This window comes from Mus musculus, chromosome 2, assembly GCF_000001635.26.
Source record: "Mus musculus strain C57BL/6J chromosome 2, GRCm38.p6 C57BL/6J".
Taxonomy (NCBI): Eukaryota; Metazoa; Chordata; class Mammalia; order Rodentia; family Muridae; genus Mus; species Mus musculus.
The window spans coordinates 19,539,348-19,555,777 of record NC_000068.7 but is presented as its reverse complement, the minus strand read 5'-3'; the positions used below and the strand labels follow the sequence as shown (position 1 = coordinate 19,555,777).

At 41.9% G+C, this 16,430-nt stretch overlaps 1 protein-coding gene across 1 annotated transcript in view; it reads left to right on the top strand.

Moving 5' to 3' along the window:
* Nucleotides 1-1,867: 1,867 nt before the first annotated feature.
* The window catches only part of 4921504E06Rik (RIKEN cDNA 4921504E06 gene), a 91,074-nt gene continuing 76,511 nt past the window's right edge, over nt 1,868-16,430 (top strand). Inside the window, exons 1-3 of the mRNA NM_027600.4 lie at nt 1,868-2,004; nt 13,283-13,403; nt 15,366-15,509. Of these exons, the coding sequence (NP_081876.2) occupies nt 1,898-2,004; nt 13,283-13,403; nt 15,366-15,509 (372 nt within the window). The 5' untranslated portion in view covers nt 1,868-1,897. The remainder of the gene's footprint in view (nt 2,005-13,282; nt 13,404-15,365; nt 15,510-16,430) is intronic.

Here is a 16,430-nt window from a genome sequence, read left to right as displayed (position 1 = left end):
CTTCCCACATTGCAGTTTATGCCTGTTAAGAAAGATTTATTGGGCTGGAGAGATGGCTCAGCCGTTAAAGGCTAGGTTTACAACCAAAAATGTAAGAGCAAGGTTTGTTGTTCAGTGTTTGCTTATTGTAATAAAAAAATAAAAACAGAATCTTGATAATTATAAATAAATGAGACCAATATTCAAAAGTGAATTAACACATTTTTAATGTCTATCTTTGAGTCCATGAGCCTTCTCCACTAAAAGCCACCAATGATTTCTACATCTGATGAAAGAAGACTGGCTTCAATCTGACAAAGACTCTGACAGTGCCAGGACTCCTTGGGGTAGGTGGGATGTTGGTCTGACATGAACAGTGATTTGAGCTAGAACACTCAGAGATAAAACACAGGTGGCTGACAAGAAAAGAAATGTCACGTTGTTAGTTTCAAACTTGTGGTCCTCTTTCCTTAATGCCCTGGATGCTGAAACTGGAATCTCCTGGATGGGCTGTTGCAAGGCTCCAATAAAAATGTATGTGTGCTTCTTGTTTCTGGGGGATGGTGTAATTATGCAGCCTGATCAACAAATGCCTTCAATTGTTGCTCTTACAGAAGGCTAGGGAATATGGTTCCCAGTCACCACAAGTCAGATAAGAACCATGTGAAACTCCAGCTCCATTTCCTTCTTCTCATCTCCCAGGGCACTGTATGCAGGCACATAATAGCCTTAAATGTTTAAAGACAGTGATCGCTACAGTGAATTTCTTTCCCTGTTTCCTACTCCTAATATCCAGCTAATTAGGAATATATATATATATACATATATATATATAGAGAGAGAGAGAGTCAGTATACATATACACATATATATATACACATACACTCTACACATACACATATATCATATGCATCATACACACACATTCATATATATATATATACATAAATATAAATATATCCTTACAGACAATATAGTGAAATGAAGATGAAAAATACTTAGTTCTAAAAGCGATGATACCCCAAGCTTAGGTCCCTTGTCAATAATTGGCACACAGTTAAGAATAAATGGTAGTTTTACCGCTTAAAATAGCTTCTCTTAATAATGGTAGATAGTGAATTGAATTCCACTACACGATATTGTGTAAAATGCCATGCCTTACATTCTGTCCTTTATGTTAAATAAGGATGTAGGCCTGTTTAATCTCTGCAAAGAAAATCTTCACTCAGCAACACTCCTGTGTGTGTGTGTGTGTGTGTGTGTGTGTGTGTGTGTGTGTGTGTGTATTCAAGTGACAGGTGTCAGTATTTTATCAGGCCACCTGCTCTCCTGTGGTATTGCTGACAAGCCCAGGCCTCTTTATATCGTGAGATAGCTATTGGATGGGGTCACTAGTTTCCATCTCCGCAGAGAGTGAGTGACACTTGGTAGGAGGCCAAGCAAAAGAGAGAGCCAAGCAAGCTGCAGATCTGACAGGCACGTGGGAGGAGCGTTGACGTAGGAAACTTCAGTTTCCCAAATGCAGAGTCCAACCAGAAAGGAGGCTGAGCTCAGAGCCTTGGAGGAGAAGGAAGCAGAAAGGGTCCGGAGGCGTAGTGGGCCGCAGCAGAGTTATTTACAGGGTGCAGCTTTGCCTAGAGACATTTAGGAACGGGTTGGCTTGTGGGCGTCCGAGAAGGCTCTTTGTCGCAAGGCTTATGTCTGGTGGGGCAGGTGGCCTGGCGAGACAGAGGAGCACTTCCGGAGCCCGCCCTACACCTCACCCACTCCACCCCCGCCCGCTCTCCGCCCCGCCCCTGATCCTCACCCCTCCAACCCCACCCCCACCCCGGTCTCCGGTTTCTCTGGGAGTCGCCATGGCAACGGACTCTGGCTTTGGGACTCAGATTCTCTGAACTCCAAGCGAGCAGTTGGGAGCATGGCGGAGGCTGAGACTGAGACTGAAGAATGGACGAAGACACGTGGATGCAGGAAGATTCTCCAGACCCTCGAGGGGGCTATTGAGCAATTCAAATTCCATTCCAGGTGACCTGCCCGCTACTTGCACGCGCTTCAGAGCTGGTCACCTGTTCTCCACAGCCTCGTCGCCTTTGATTTCTTAAGTAAACCACAGGCTAAAAGCTCAGACTCAGGTCTGGGTTCTAATTTCGTCTGACTTCTCACCGGGTCCTATGCCTCTTATTAGCTCATCTGGGAAACAGGACAGTAGCTAATTGTGCCTACTCCATAGACCACAGGGCCTGTTAAATATTTCACCGAGGTACAGTCTAGAAAAGAGCCATACAGAAATGGTATGAGGTTGCTTAAAGAAGATCCCATAGACTCCCGATTTAAACACAGATTTCTTTTGAGATTCTGGAGGCTTGGAGTCCAAGAACTGGGCACTGATTTGATGTCTGACGGTCCTTTCTTGTAAGCAACCCGTTCTTACTGCATCCTCCCCTAGTGGGATCAGCGGGGGAGCCATCTCCTGACTTCTCCACTCTCTATCCTCCACCTGGGCTCTTTTTAAGGGAACAGCCCCATTTATGAGGCTCCCACTTCATTACCTATTCATCTCTCTTGATCTCACCTCCGGAGGCCATCATTTTTGGAAAATAGGACGTTGACATGGATTTTCCTAGAACTGGAGCACCGCCAAATATATAAAGACAACAAGCCATATGCCTTTGCCAGGCAGTCAATGGAATCATTATTTCATGGTCCTTAGGTTCTCTCTCTCTCTCTCTCTCTCTCTCTCTCTCTCTCTCTCTCTCATTTGGCTTCAGCCCTTTTTTTATTTGGATAATGTAGAGTCAACATTTATGGGGAATTTTTTTTTCTTAAAACACTCTTTCAAAGCAGTAAGCACATAGCCTTAGATTAACTGCCACGTGATGCCATTCCTTAAGTAGAGACCTCAGGGAGCCAGGCTATTGATTCCAGGCAAACCCCACACTGGGGAAGAGAGAGAGAAGAGGGAGCAGGGACAGGACAGGGAGCAGGGGAAGGGACTGACTATAGCTAGACCAGCCCAATGGTGGGCCTGAACCAGTACCCAGTCCTGCTGAACTCCACTTCTCTACCCCAACTAGTCATTAATAGGTTTGCTGGCCAAACCAAGTCAGGGTACCCACAGACCTTTGATAAAACTGTCAAAAGCACATATCACAGGCAGCTCTTGGCAGACAACAGTGGAATGCTGTGTCTAATCTGTTCCTAAGAGCCCCTTTCTCTCCTGGATTCCTTGACATTCTGCAGTGGAATAAGTACCCAACAGAACATTCCAGCCAGACTCATGGGGCAAACTGATCTCTGCCAATTGCTACTAGCACACGTTGATTGAACTAAGGAACCACTAATGTCCATAACATTTTTTTTTCCACTCAAAGGCTTAGAGAAATAGGTTGGAGTTCTGATATGAATGGGAGAAGCTAGATACTGGCTGACACCCAGGGATCTGATCTAGCTGGGTTAGGCCAGGTAGTTCACATAAACTCAGGTCAGCCTTGGTGAAGTGATACATTCTAGTTAAGTCAGTAACCACATAATGAGTCAGACAGCATTTACAAGTGACAGAAGAAACAGAAGCAAAGGTAGCACAGAAAACTGGTGTATGTGTACACACCCCCAAGTCACCACGGCTCTCAGGAAAGGCTTCTCTGAGATGACATTAAGAGGAAACAGCAGGAACCAGGCACATGCATCTGGAGCCAAAATGTTCCCTGCTGAGAGAACAGGTAGTGAAAGTAGGGACTCTGGATTTAGGCAAAGCAAGGAGGCCAGTGTGGCTATAACAGAGCAAGCAGGGTGGGCTCCTGGATATGAGTCAGAGGAGAGACTGATGGCCACATTTCTGGGTCTTAGATCAACATAAAGGCTCAAGCTTTCATTTCAAAGGAGATGGGAAGCCAGAGGGGGATGACCCAGTGTCCTGATATTCTCTGACTTGCCTGTCTATGGATAGTTCTGCTGTTTTAATAATAGACTATAACAGGGACAAGGCATAAATTGGGAAACCGGTTAGGAGACTTTTTATAATATCTATCAAGGAGGACGGCCATAAGGACTGAGTAAAAGGCTTGCTGTGAGGGCCTGAGTTTGTATCCCTAGCCATGTACAAAGCAAGGCACGGTGAAGGGCATCTGTGACCCCAGCACAGCACAGAGGGAGGGGACAGATGCCAGGTACTTGATACCAGCCAAGGTAGCTGATACAGCTTGAAGCCTGAGCTCAGCAAGTGGTCCTATTCTAAAAATAAGGTGGCTCACAGTAGAGGAAGATGGTCATCATCAACTTCTGGCTTTCACAGCACACAGGCTTGCAGACAAGTGCACAGGCCACACACAGGCAGATAGCACTCAAAAGAAAGAGGAACAGGAGGAGGAAGGTGGTCATGGGGGAGCAGGAGGCAGCTTAGAGGTGCTGAAGATGTGGTCAGATTCTAGCCAGTCAATAGGGAAGGGAGTGATGGAGTTCACTGGTGGCCTGCAGAGCATAAAACAAGCTCAACGGTGTCTGAGCCCAGTAGCTGGAAAAATGGAGTCATTAACTTTTTTGGGAGAGGATGTGAGGAACAGGACTGAGAGTCATAAGCTCGTCTTGAGGTGCAGAATGCCAACAGTGACTGATAAACGTCTATTTAAGCAGTTTAGTCGTAGGATCTGAAGGTTGGAAGAGAGGTCCATCATGTTTTGCACGAAGGAAATATTTTGTACAAAGATGTTAAGTAAATTATGAGATTTGTTGAGATCAACCAGGAAAAAAATATAGAGAGAGATACACAATTGTATATATACAATCACTTTGAAACAGAAATAAAAGGGAATATTTTCTTTAAATAACATTGAGCCATTCACCACAGTGAAAATTTAGCACCTCTGACGTCATCTTCATTGACTAATTCATTAATGAACATTCATTAGGACAAACTATTCTAGGGCTCAGTGGGATGTGTTGCTACAGTCTATTAATAAATCTATATGGGTCTATTTTGTATAAGTTAGCATATTAATTTTGTGTCTAATTTATTAAACATAACCATTATCTCCAAAGACCATGCTTTATGCATAACAAGGAAACTATTATTTGGGAGAATCGCTTGAACTATAAATAGGGACTGTATAGGAACCACTTTGCTAAGTTCTTGTGATGTGGGCTTCTGTTCTAGGCAATGGAGTTAACATCTAAAATTAGAGCTACTTCAAATTTGAAGAGAGACTGAAGACTGAGCCTTCATGTTTTATTTAGATTCTGGGTGAGCCAGATCTTCTAAATCAATCATACAATAAGTTAAGACGGGCGACAGGGGAGCTTACAATCCCAGTTCTGTTTAAACCAAAGATTCAGAGGAAGGATCTGTCTGCAGCCCTGGCTTACGATTTTAGATGAGTTACTTACTTTTGTTGCACCTGAGTTTACACATCTTTGAGACAGGATGTTGGAGAGTTACCAGGAGAAGAAAAAGTGCAGATTCAAGCGTGCATCCTCACAAAGCCTGTGGGGTGAGTTACTCTATAAACAAACATTCCAGAGGGTTTACCTATAAAGTTAAATGTTGTGTTGTCCTATTACAGCAACAGTAGGAATAACCAAACACATTCTACTATGTTTCTAAACCATAGACTGAAAAACTGTATTGATAATAATAATAAAAAAAGCCACATTCTACAAACCTACTACTCAACCTAAGTGTTTTTGCCTAAACTAGGATGGATTAAAAGAACATAAATGTTCAAGTTTAAGGGAAAAATGAAGTTGAATAGTGAAGAGAAGCCATTGAGCACTGGGGGAGGGTACGGGATTACAGCTCTAGCCTGGAAAAATGAGCCTCCGAGGGCGGTTAAATACACAGTGAGCAGACTACAGAGAAACAGGGTACGATCAGATGGTGGGTTCTATCTGTTATATTAATGTAGCACCTATGTTTAGACAGTAGGCATGCATTTTATCATGAATTTGAAAAGCCACTATTTCCTGTCCCTTATTAAAAATTAAGGCAGATTATTAACAAGTAAAATATAGCACTTAAGAAAAAAGACCCTAATTAGGCAGTGGAACCACAATACATTCAGAAAGCAACTGTGGTCTTCAGGAATGAGGAAGAGTCAGCCAGGAGGAATCCAAGAATTCAGAATTGCCCCAAACCCTGGGGACTGAGATTAAGACCTCTTTGGAGAGGACTTGAAAGTCATTAAAACTTTCAGACAACTTAGTGCAAAGAGACTTGGCAGAGGTTGCAAGCAGCTCTGGTCTGCAGCGACAGCTTGCCCAGTGCCTAAGGAACACTAAAAGGCACAGTTAGGCCAAAGCTTCTTACCGAGCCAGGAGATCTTTTTGTCATGTTGGCTGCTGTGTTTTTCAATTGGGCCTGGGAACTCTAAAGGGCACTTTGCTGAACCCATGGGCTGCACAATGAGAGTCAGTCCCGACTCTGTTTAATGGCAACCACCAACGCATCTCTCGATAATAAGATTGCAATCCCTTTCTTATGCCTTTGGTTTAACGGTCTAAGGATCACAAAACAGCCAGATTTCATGGCTCTCAATGGAGTCACCATATCTTACAGGGGCATTTATAGTCTGTCCCTATTCTTAAAAGTTTATCCGCATAACGCTTCCCTCCATGCTTTTGCCACCAAGCTCATTCCTGTCAGCTTCCAGGCCATCCAGCTAGCTTTTAATCTAGAGATCTACGCTAGTCCCTTCACCCAGAAACAAGCAGACGGACAAATAGCCGCTTCAAATGCTAACTGTGAGAGCCTTCCTTCTGAGCTCTCAACTCACGGTCACTTCTGGATGGGTTGTGAGACTCTAGATGGGTTGCAGATCCACCTGTTAACAAAGCTTTATTTCTTCTCCAGACAGCTCGTCATAGTGTTGAATGAGGGCATAGGATACATTCAGTCAAGAAGAACTCAGGCTCATATGTTGTTACACGATCAGACTCTGGCCATGCATTTACAGCAGAAATGCCACAAAGAGGAGCTGTTCTCATTTCAGGGATTCAGAGTTGGCAAAGATGTTCAGTTAGGCCTCATTAATAACACTGACCTTGAGCTGGTCATGGTGGGGCACGCCTTTAATCCCAACATTTGGGAGGCAAAGGCAGGCAGACCCCTGTGAGTTCAAAGCTAGTGTGGTCTACAAAGTGAGTACCAGGAGAAACACTGTCTTGAAAAACAAGCAAACCAAAAACACACACAAATAACTCTGACCCTGCTTAGTTAGTGTCTTCCAAGGCTCTCTAACTTAAATGTGCCATTCTTCCTGTTGTGCTGAGTTTTGTCTTGTTGAAGGCCTTAGGAGTTTCTTTACCTAAATGAATTTTCACTGTGTGGCCTTAGTCATCACCATGACTTCAATCTCATTTGCTCACCCATGCGATGGTTGCCAAATACTCATTCTGATTTCATAATAGGGTCTCCTATTATGCTGTATTCAGTTTTTATTCATTCACATCAGTACAGATAATTTCTACTCCGTTGCTTATAATTTGACCCCGTCAATGGGCTACATTTGTTCAATACATTATAATTTAGTTCTTACATCTTTTGTTTTTGATGCTATCTTGTCTTCCATGCAGCCCGCGGGACTTTTTCAATCCAGATTCTTCATTTTCTCATAACCTTCAGATAACTCACATCACTGTGCATTGAATACTTGTTAAAATGTTAGGGTTCATTTTACACTTACATGTGTGCATGATTTTATACTTTAATAATGCTCTCAAGTCAGTCTCTTTCTAAGGGGGCATGGTTCCTTTTAGGGGAGGTTGCCATTTATACAGTAGTGTCTGAACCTATAAGATGCTCATTACTACTGGTGGATACTCTTGTAGGTCCCCGAATGTATATGTTCATAGATGATGCATGTTCACACACATAGCCACATACATTTACCTGTAATTGTTTATAAACCTAAGCGCATTTGTATTTATACAAGTATATTCTTATAAAACCATGAGCTTATACCCATTTTTCTAGTTTGATTGCATTGTCTCAGAGCCCACTCTAGCCTATGCCTTTTATACACTTATGAATATTTTCTCAGAGACTGACAACTTCACACCTATCATCTTAAATTCACTTCCTTGTTCATTCAGCATTAACAATCCTGTAGTCATCCTGGGTCTCTCCTGCCTCCTCTTGTTCCTCCCCCATCAGATCTTCATCCTTACCTACTGGGCCCACTGGCCTACTCTCTCATTTCTTTTTATAATCCCCATGTTATTGGCTACCTCACTATCTCATTGACTCCTCCACTATGAGAAGTTAAGAGAGCCTGGAAGGAAAACTACATGGAAAAGGGAACTGAGGAGCAGTAACTTTAGTAGATAAAAGTATGGGCAGACAGAAGGCCAGACTGAGAGTGTTGTTGGCAAGGAGAAGAATCTTCAATTCCAGATGAGAAGAGTAGATAGAGTCTCTGAGAGACGAGGCTGACTGCTCCTTCAGAATATATATTGAAGCTCTGTTCACTTGGGTACCTGGTCTATTAGAATGTAAATGCCACAAGCAAGAGTCTTTCCTTGTCCACTGGGATTATTCTCAGTGCCAAGGCAAGCCACTGGCTTCACATACTATGTATTAAATTCAGGAAGCTCAGATCATTCGTTTGGATCCAGATTTTGGAGGTTAGAAAAAGAAGACTGAATTTAATTCTTGTTTGATGAGAATCCATCAAACAAAGTCCATTATAGGAAGGGATGTACACTATGTAGACTTTAGAAAGCTACCTCAGGAGACAATGAAAATGTCTCCTGATTAAAAAAATAATAATAATAGTTTAGAAGCTGGGCAGTGGTGGCACACTCCTTTAATCCCAGCACTCAGGAGGCAGAGGCAGGCGGATCTCTGAATTCAAGGCCAGCCTGGTCTACAGAGTGAGTTCCAGGACAGCCAGGACTACACAGAGAAACCCTGTCTCAAGAAAAACCAAACACCAACATCTATATACATATACATACAAACCAACATACATGACATGTTCAGGGCAGTCAGATGGCTTAGGAAGTTAAGACATTTACCACCAAGCCTGATGGCCTGGTTCCAATCCCCAGGACCTACGTGGTAGGAGGAGAAAACCAACTCCTACACGTTGCCCTCTGGCCTTGACATGCGGATCCTGGCATGTATATACACATCTGAATATATAAATATGTAAATAAATATCCTTTGAAATTATTAAAGTGAAGAAATGTTTAGAGATTTATGGTAGTGTTAGGAAGACTTTATATGGTTATCTATATTTGTGAGTACACATTTAAAAATGTACTGACTTTTTGTTTTATGTCTTAAAATAGTCTCAAATATATCACGAGAAAACCTTTAAATTTTTAAAATACATTTTCTCTGAAAAACAATTTATTATCAATAGCTCTCATCTTCGAAGTAAAAACGCTTTTCTGAAATTCTGTTATCATTGCTAAAAGCTGCTTTCCTCCTAACGTTTTTTGTAAAGCATTTAAAAATATGTTTAATTGTGATTGTCTAACGTACAATATTCTACTTAATTTTACATAGTCATTATAATTTGTGAGTCTTTTTCACGAATTATTTTCAGAGTTGGCTATATATTTCATAGGGGCCAGAGCCTTAAACATTGGTAATCCTTTCAATTGATCAGGGTAAATTGGTCTTAATGAGAATATTCAATCCTGGCTGGTCTCAAATGAGCAGTCCACATACTTCAGCATCCAGTGTTGCCATTACAGGTATGCGTCACCACACCCATTGGTCTTTCTGGGTCAAGTGCTTGTCCAGGCGTGTTTGAGACCTCATGATACTCAGTAATGAGGACAGGTCTTCCTCTCACTACTCCGTGATCCTTCATGGGCAACATAAATGCCAAGGGAAGAAACAAGTAACTGCATCCAAAGGCAGAACCCAGAACCTCATTTTTGTTTGTACTGAGCTTCCTATCTCACTCCCAGTTCCCAAAGAGGTAACATGAAAGACCCATCACATGCATCTACACACACAGTGAGCTACACTCAAGGAGAACATGTCAGGGCTTAGGAGCCACTATGTGTTTTAAAGATTGATTTATTACTTTTATTACATGAAGGAGTATTTTACCTGCATGTATTTAGGTACACTGTATATGTGCCCGATGCTTAAGGAGGTCAGTTGATGGAGCCAACTCCCCTGGATCTGAAGCTACTGATGGTTATTAGTAGTCGTGTGGGTTCTGGGACCAGGTCAGGACACTCCCTCTGCAAGACCATAAAGTATTTTTATCTACCAAGCATCTCTTCAGCCCAGCTGCTGTTTTTATATAAGGAACAGGGTTGTTTCTTGGTAGTGAGATGTTACCTATCCTTTAAGGCTACTGTGGAAACATAACCTGGAAGGGGCCTGGAGAAAGATTTCTCTGTCTTGGCTTCTCCTAAAGGAATATTCAGTGATTCTGAGGCCCTGTGGAGAGTTCCAGAATACTATGTCAGGAGAAAAACACACAAGCTCCTAAACTGAATTAAACTAAATCCAAAACACACTTTCATCTGGGAAAAAAATGTCAGAAATTTTGCTACATTTCTGTCTAGATAATGCTAAAGACAAAATTTGTCATCATACTATTGATGTGCCTGGAAGCATAACTGAGAATTTAGTGGGATTAATTGAAAGTCATTACTTTGAGTATTAAATTTTAAGTTTCAGATTAGCTTTTCATAGTTGAACACTACAGAGCTTTTATAGTTTGCTTCAAATAAAATGAACAAATTATATTTGAAGACCTATCAGCTGCATGTAGTGGTGCGTGCCTTTAATCCCGGTACGTGTGGGGCAGAGGCAAGTAAATCTTTGTCAATTAGAGACCACTGTTGTCTACACAGTGAATTCTAAGACATTCAGAACTACACAGTAGAGAGACCCTTTCTGAAGGAAAGAAGGAAGGAAGGAAGGAAGGAAGGAAGGAAGGAAGGAAGGGAGGGAGGGAGGGAGGGAGGGAGGGAGGGAGGAAGGAAGGAAGGAAGAGATAAGAGAAGGGAAAGGGGAAAGGGGGAAAGGGGAAGGGAAGAAGAGGAGAAGAAGGGGGAAGGGAGGAGAGGAAGGAGGGGAAGGTGTGGGTGTTTGAATAAGCTTAGCTCAGAAAGTAGCACTATTAGAAGGTGTGGCCTTGTTGGAGGAATCTCCAAGACTTGCCTCCTAGCCATGTGGGAGACAGTCTTCTGACTGCCTTTGGAACTAGATGTAGAACTCTCAGCTTCTCCTGCACCATGCCTGCTTGGATACTGCCATGTTCCCTCCTTGATGATAATGGACTGAACCTCTAAACCTGTAAGCTAGCCCTAGTTAAATGTTGTCCTTTATAAGAGTTGCCTTGGTCATGTTATCTCTTCACAGGAATAAAACCCTAAGACAGAAGGGAAAAAAGGGAGGGGTGGGGAGAGGAGGTGGAAAGGAGAGGAAGGGAGGGAAGGGAAGAGAAGGGAAGGGAGAAAACCTGACTGTGGTAGTAGTATAGTAACTCCCTTCAGCACCAATACTGACAAAGTTCCTTGAGGGCTTACTGTATGTACATCAAGCACCATACCAAAGTGATCCTAAGATTAATACACTCGGGGCTATCAGTGACCCTCTGGTTATCCATAAGAAGAAAGCAGGCATGCTGGAGAAGTGATGGCTCAGCAGTTAAGAGGACTGCATTTGGTTGCCAGCACCACATGAAGGCTCACAACTGCAATGCTCCAGGGGATCTGACACCCTCTTCCAGCCTCTTCCAGCACCAAGCACTCACATGATACACAGACATAAGTGAAGGCAAAACACACATACACATAGCATTTAAAAAGTAGTAATACAAGAGGAAATTGAGGCAAGAAAAAGTTAAATAATTTCCCTGAAATCACGTGGTTGCAGTGTTAATTAGGATGTGTTCACTCTGGTTGACAGAAAACTGCCAACAGGAGATACGTGTTATGTGATAATACAGTAAGAATAGGGATATGGAGGGTTTCAGAACTAGCAAGTTTTGGGGCATCTACTGCTCTGCCACTAAACCAGTGTCTCCTCTGCTGCTCCTCGGAGGACGAGTAAGAGAAATGTCTACACTTTGCATCAGAGTCCCCATTTCTATTGAGTTTTCTTGGCTCACTTGCTTGCATCCTTCCTTCCTTCCTTCCTTCCCTCCTTCCTTCCTTCCTTCCTTCCTTCCTTCCTTCCTTCCTTCCTCCCTCCCTCCCTCCCTCCCTCCCTCCCTCCCTGCATTCCTCTCTCCCTCCCTCTCTCCCTTCCTTCCTTCCTTCCTTCCTTCCTTCCTTCCTTCCTTCCTTCCTTCCTTCCTTCCTTTCTTCCTTCCTTCCTTCCTTCCTTTCTCCCTCCCTCCACACAGCCCCCAGCTGATATTTTGGAAACAAAGGGTGGTGATAAGTTTGGTCAAGCTGATAAGTATGTCCAGAAAGTGAGCTTCCTTATTAACCATTTACGATGCTTACTGTTATTGAGCCATGGAAAGGATGTGCAGAGGCTGACGCTTGGCTTCTGCCAACATTTCAGGAGTAGAGTTTGATAGTCATAGGATGGAATTCTCTAAAGCAGGGCTCAGGCCTTCTGGCTTTAGAGCCTGTTAGAATTTCTTCAAAGTATTGATAACCTCAAAGAACTTTGGTTTACATTCATTGTATCTATTGATATTTGTCATAGTCAAATTAGAAAGAAATATTTATAATAATTCATTTAGCATAGTGATAAAAATCACATGTTAATATAAATAACAAACTTCAAAGAAAATGTAACCATATTTTTCAGAACTCAAACTTAAAGGTGAAAAGTGTCAGTGTTTTCAATTTGGCAAATCTTTTTTTATGCCTGCCTTTAAGGCAGGCAAATGATTCATCTGAGCTGCTTCTGTATTCTATCAGGCACACAGCTTGGAGTGACTGGCACAAGTCAGTGAACTACTATGAGAAAATTATAGGGAGAATGACAAATTCCTTATATTATGAATAATTTTTCTCTCATGAATTCTCCTACGAAGTGTTCTGGAACCCCAAAGGTTCTCAGATCATTCCAGGAGAATCTCTATCTTATGCCATGAATAAGTTATAATCGTCTTTATCAATAACACAGGATAAGATATTAAGAGAATAGATGATGTAAGGTCATCATATGCCAGAAAAGTGAGGAAAATGCACAGAGAGAAGAGCCTCGCAGTGCAGGGAGCCTGATAACAAGGCTGAGTCCCCAGCTCATGCATGACCAGATAGCCCAGATGTTCTTACTTCATGACCTCTTAGAGTAATGTGAATATAACAAACATACCTCCAAATATGATTGCTTGCCTTTTTCTAAGGAAACTTAACCCCTCTCTTCTCCTTTCAGGCTTGCTATTTCAGATGATTTAAAGGTTGGCTTCTTTACTTCAGACCATGCTACTCAGACAGACTGCAGTGAAGTTTTTCCATTGAAAGATTTGACTCAATCCACGGAAAAGTTAATGCGTGTAAGTCTTGTGTGACTTCTAAGATGACTTTGTGTGTTATTTGCCTTTTTTGGGGGGGATCAGTTTTTGTGAGGGAGGGGTTGCTGTAATCTAGCCCTGAAAATCAAGCTCAATGCTTCATGGATGTTATGAAGCACTGTCAATGAACAACACCCTAGACATGTATGCTCATACATATCTTAGTTACAATACTGAAATAATTGACAGTTTCAAAACATGAAGGTCTTTGGGGAAATGAGCAGGGTAACAGTTGTATTCCTTTTAAATTTTAAATATTTATTTTAATTCCGTGTACATGTTTTGCCTGCATGTATGTCTGTGGACTACCTGTATGCCTAAGGTCAAATCGCCTAGAACTGAAGATACTAATGGTTGTGTGCCACTCTGTGGGTGCCAGGAACTGAACCCAGACTCTGTGGGAACAATAAGTGCTCTAAACCAATGAGCCACCATTTCAGTTGTACTTTTTAATTGATGGAAGCCATAATCTATATTTGTCATGTTTGTGTCTTACTTGTATATGTGAGTCTGCTTACATATGTGGGATTTCTATTCTTTTGACAGCTGTGAATATTTTCTGCTTAAGATACACTAAGAAAAGTGGAGAGAATTTTACATATAAATAACTGTAGACAGTGAGACACTAAATAACTTTCTACTGGTATAGCTTTATCAAATCATATCATTCCTCTTAAATCTTTGGAGACTGAAAAAGAGTAGAGCATTTCATAGCATTAAGATATTGAGTTATTAAAACCACCACAGGAATTGGCATACTATTATAAATAGTCTTAGTTGCCTTAATTTTATTTTTTATCTATTTGGAGATCATGCTATATCTACATATAAAGATCTTCCACATAGTTGAATAGTGTAATATATTCCTGGGATCCCAGCTAATCAGGAAACTGAAACAGGAGAGTCACTTGTTTGAGGCCAGCCTGGGCAACTTTGTGAAATGCTATATCAAAAATTAAATTCAAAACAAAAAGAAAAACAAAGAAAAACTGGGAAGGGAGCATAATATGAGAGTGTTTTTCCAGCACATGCAAGGTGAGCATAGTGTGGGGGTGTTTGTCCAGCATGTCCTGGATCTCATATTCTGTACCTTGTTTATGTCACAACTCTGTCACAAGATGTACAACATATATTTCTCTATCCCTGCAGTGATGGACAGTTTCTAATCTTCTGTGATGAATAATCCTGCACACCCTCAAGCGCCAGGAAATCTGCAGTGTAAATTCTTAAAAGGGAATTTGTGAGTCAGAGCATACATACATTAGTCACCTTGGAGGGCATTACCAAACAGCCCTGCTGAGAGAGACTGTGCCAGTTCTCTCTGCTAAGAGCTTTTGAAGATGCTCCCTAGCTACACACTTGTCACTTTATCATCTGCTTTTATAAAGGCATATTTTCCAGCAGTATCTTTATCAATTTCTTTCTTGATAGTTGGGTGTACCCATACTAAGTTTGAGTCAGGAGGACTGAGATGGCAGTGGCATGTGAAGCTAAGGGAACCTTTGAGACCGTTCATAAGCACTGGCTTGCCTGCTCTTGCCTCCTCTTCTGGTCCCTCCTTCCCACCTCCCTCTCTTCTGCCCCAGGATTTTATCGAATCCCAACCACACCCCCATATTCCCACCTGTAAATACATAGTCACATTGAGGGTTCACTGTCTTAAAGTCTTATGATGGAGATTAGACTCCCACATAAGTTCTGGAAGGAGCAGGCCACACTCAAACCCTAACACTCCACTGGCATATCTTAGTTTTCAAATTAGACATCACTTTGAAAACCTAGACACAATGAGAGAGAATTAATAGACTTCTCCAATATACCATACCTGAGAGATAATCTTCAAAGAAAAGCCAGGGACCAGGTCAAATGGCTGGAACCAAGGAATGTGCTGGAATACTGGCACAAAGGGTCCCACTCTCTACACTAATGATTTTTATTTGGTAGATTATTACATCACTTCACGTGGATTTTGGATTCCTCAAAGATTTGGTTCAACTGAAATTCGAGGAACGACTTAAAGAGGAGTCTTGGAAAATTGTTGGTATGCTCTGTGACAAAATGTTAGAGATGAAGAGGCATTACCAGCAGGTGGGTGCTCTCTTGTCCTTTCTTTGGCACTTGGGTTGATTTTGCCTCTGATGTGAGTGCAAACATGGTAACCCACCAGTGAGGCTGTTGCTATGTACCATGTGTCTCTAGGAACTTTGGTGAAGACCTCACAGATGACCTCAATAGTCCTCCAATTTACCTTGTATAGTGGGTTTAATTGCTACAGATAAACAGGTTAATTTGCTCACAATTACCAGGCAGGTAGCAGAACTTTAGAGTCTGTGCCAGATGCTTGCTTTTGAAGTTTTAAAGAATATAATACTTTTGTTTATTCTTCAATAATTTCATGCACATATAGAATGTATTTTAACCATATCTACTCCAACTTCCCCCAACATATGCCCACCACACTTTCATGTCTTTTTATTATTATGATGATTTGATCAGTCTAATTAGGGCAGTAAGTACTGCATGAATATATGCAGCTATCAGTGGCCAGAGCCAAAGAAAAATGGCCTCCTCCTCCCCCCACCCACAGTACTAAAAGCTGCTCAGCTAGGGCGGAACTCCATGAGATCCTCCTACCCATATTGGAATGTTGACCTCTGTAATCTTATGCAGGTCTTGTTTAGGTGGGTGTTAGCTGCTGCAAACTCATGGCTATGGTGGCCTTGTCACATGGAAAACACAGCATCTCACAGCACCTCTCCATATTCTCTGGAGTATTCACTCTTTCAGCTCCCTCTTCTTCATGCTTTCTGAAATTTGGAGGGATAACACAGGTATCTTATTTAGGACTGAATGAACATTCATGTATTCTCAGCACTTTGACTACCTGCGATTCTCTGCACTGATGGCTGCCACTGCAAACAGAAATCTCCAAGGTTCAGAGCATCACTAACTTATGGATATAAAAACAAATGTTGAGAAGGTCTTATTCATTAAGCTATTGGGGCTTTT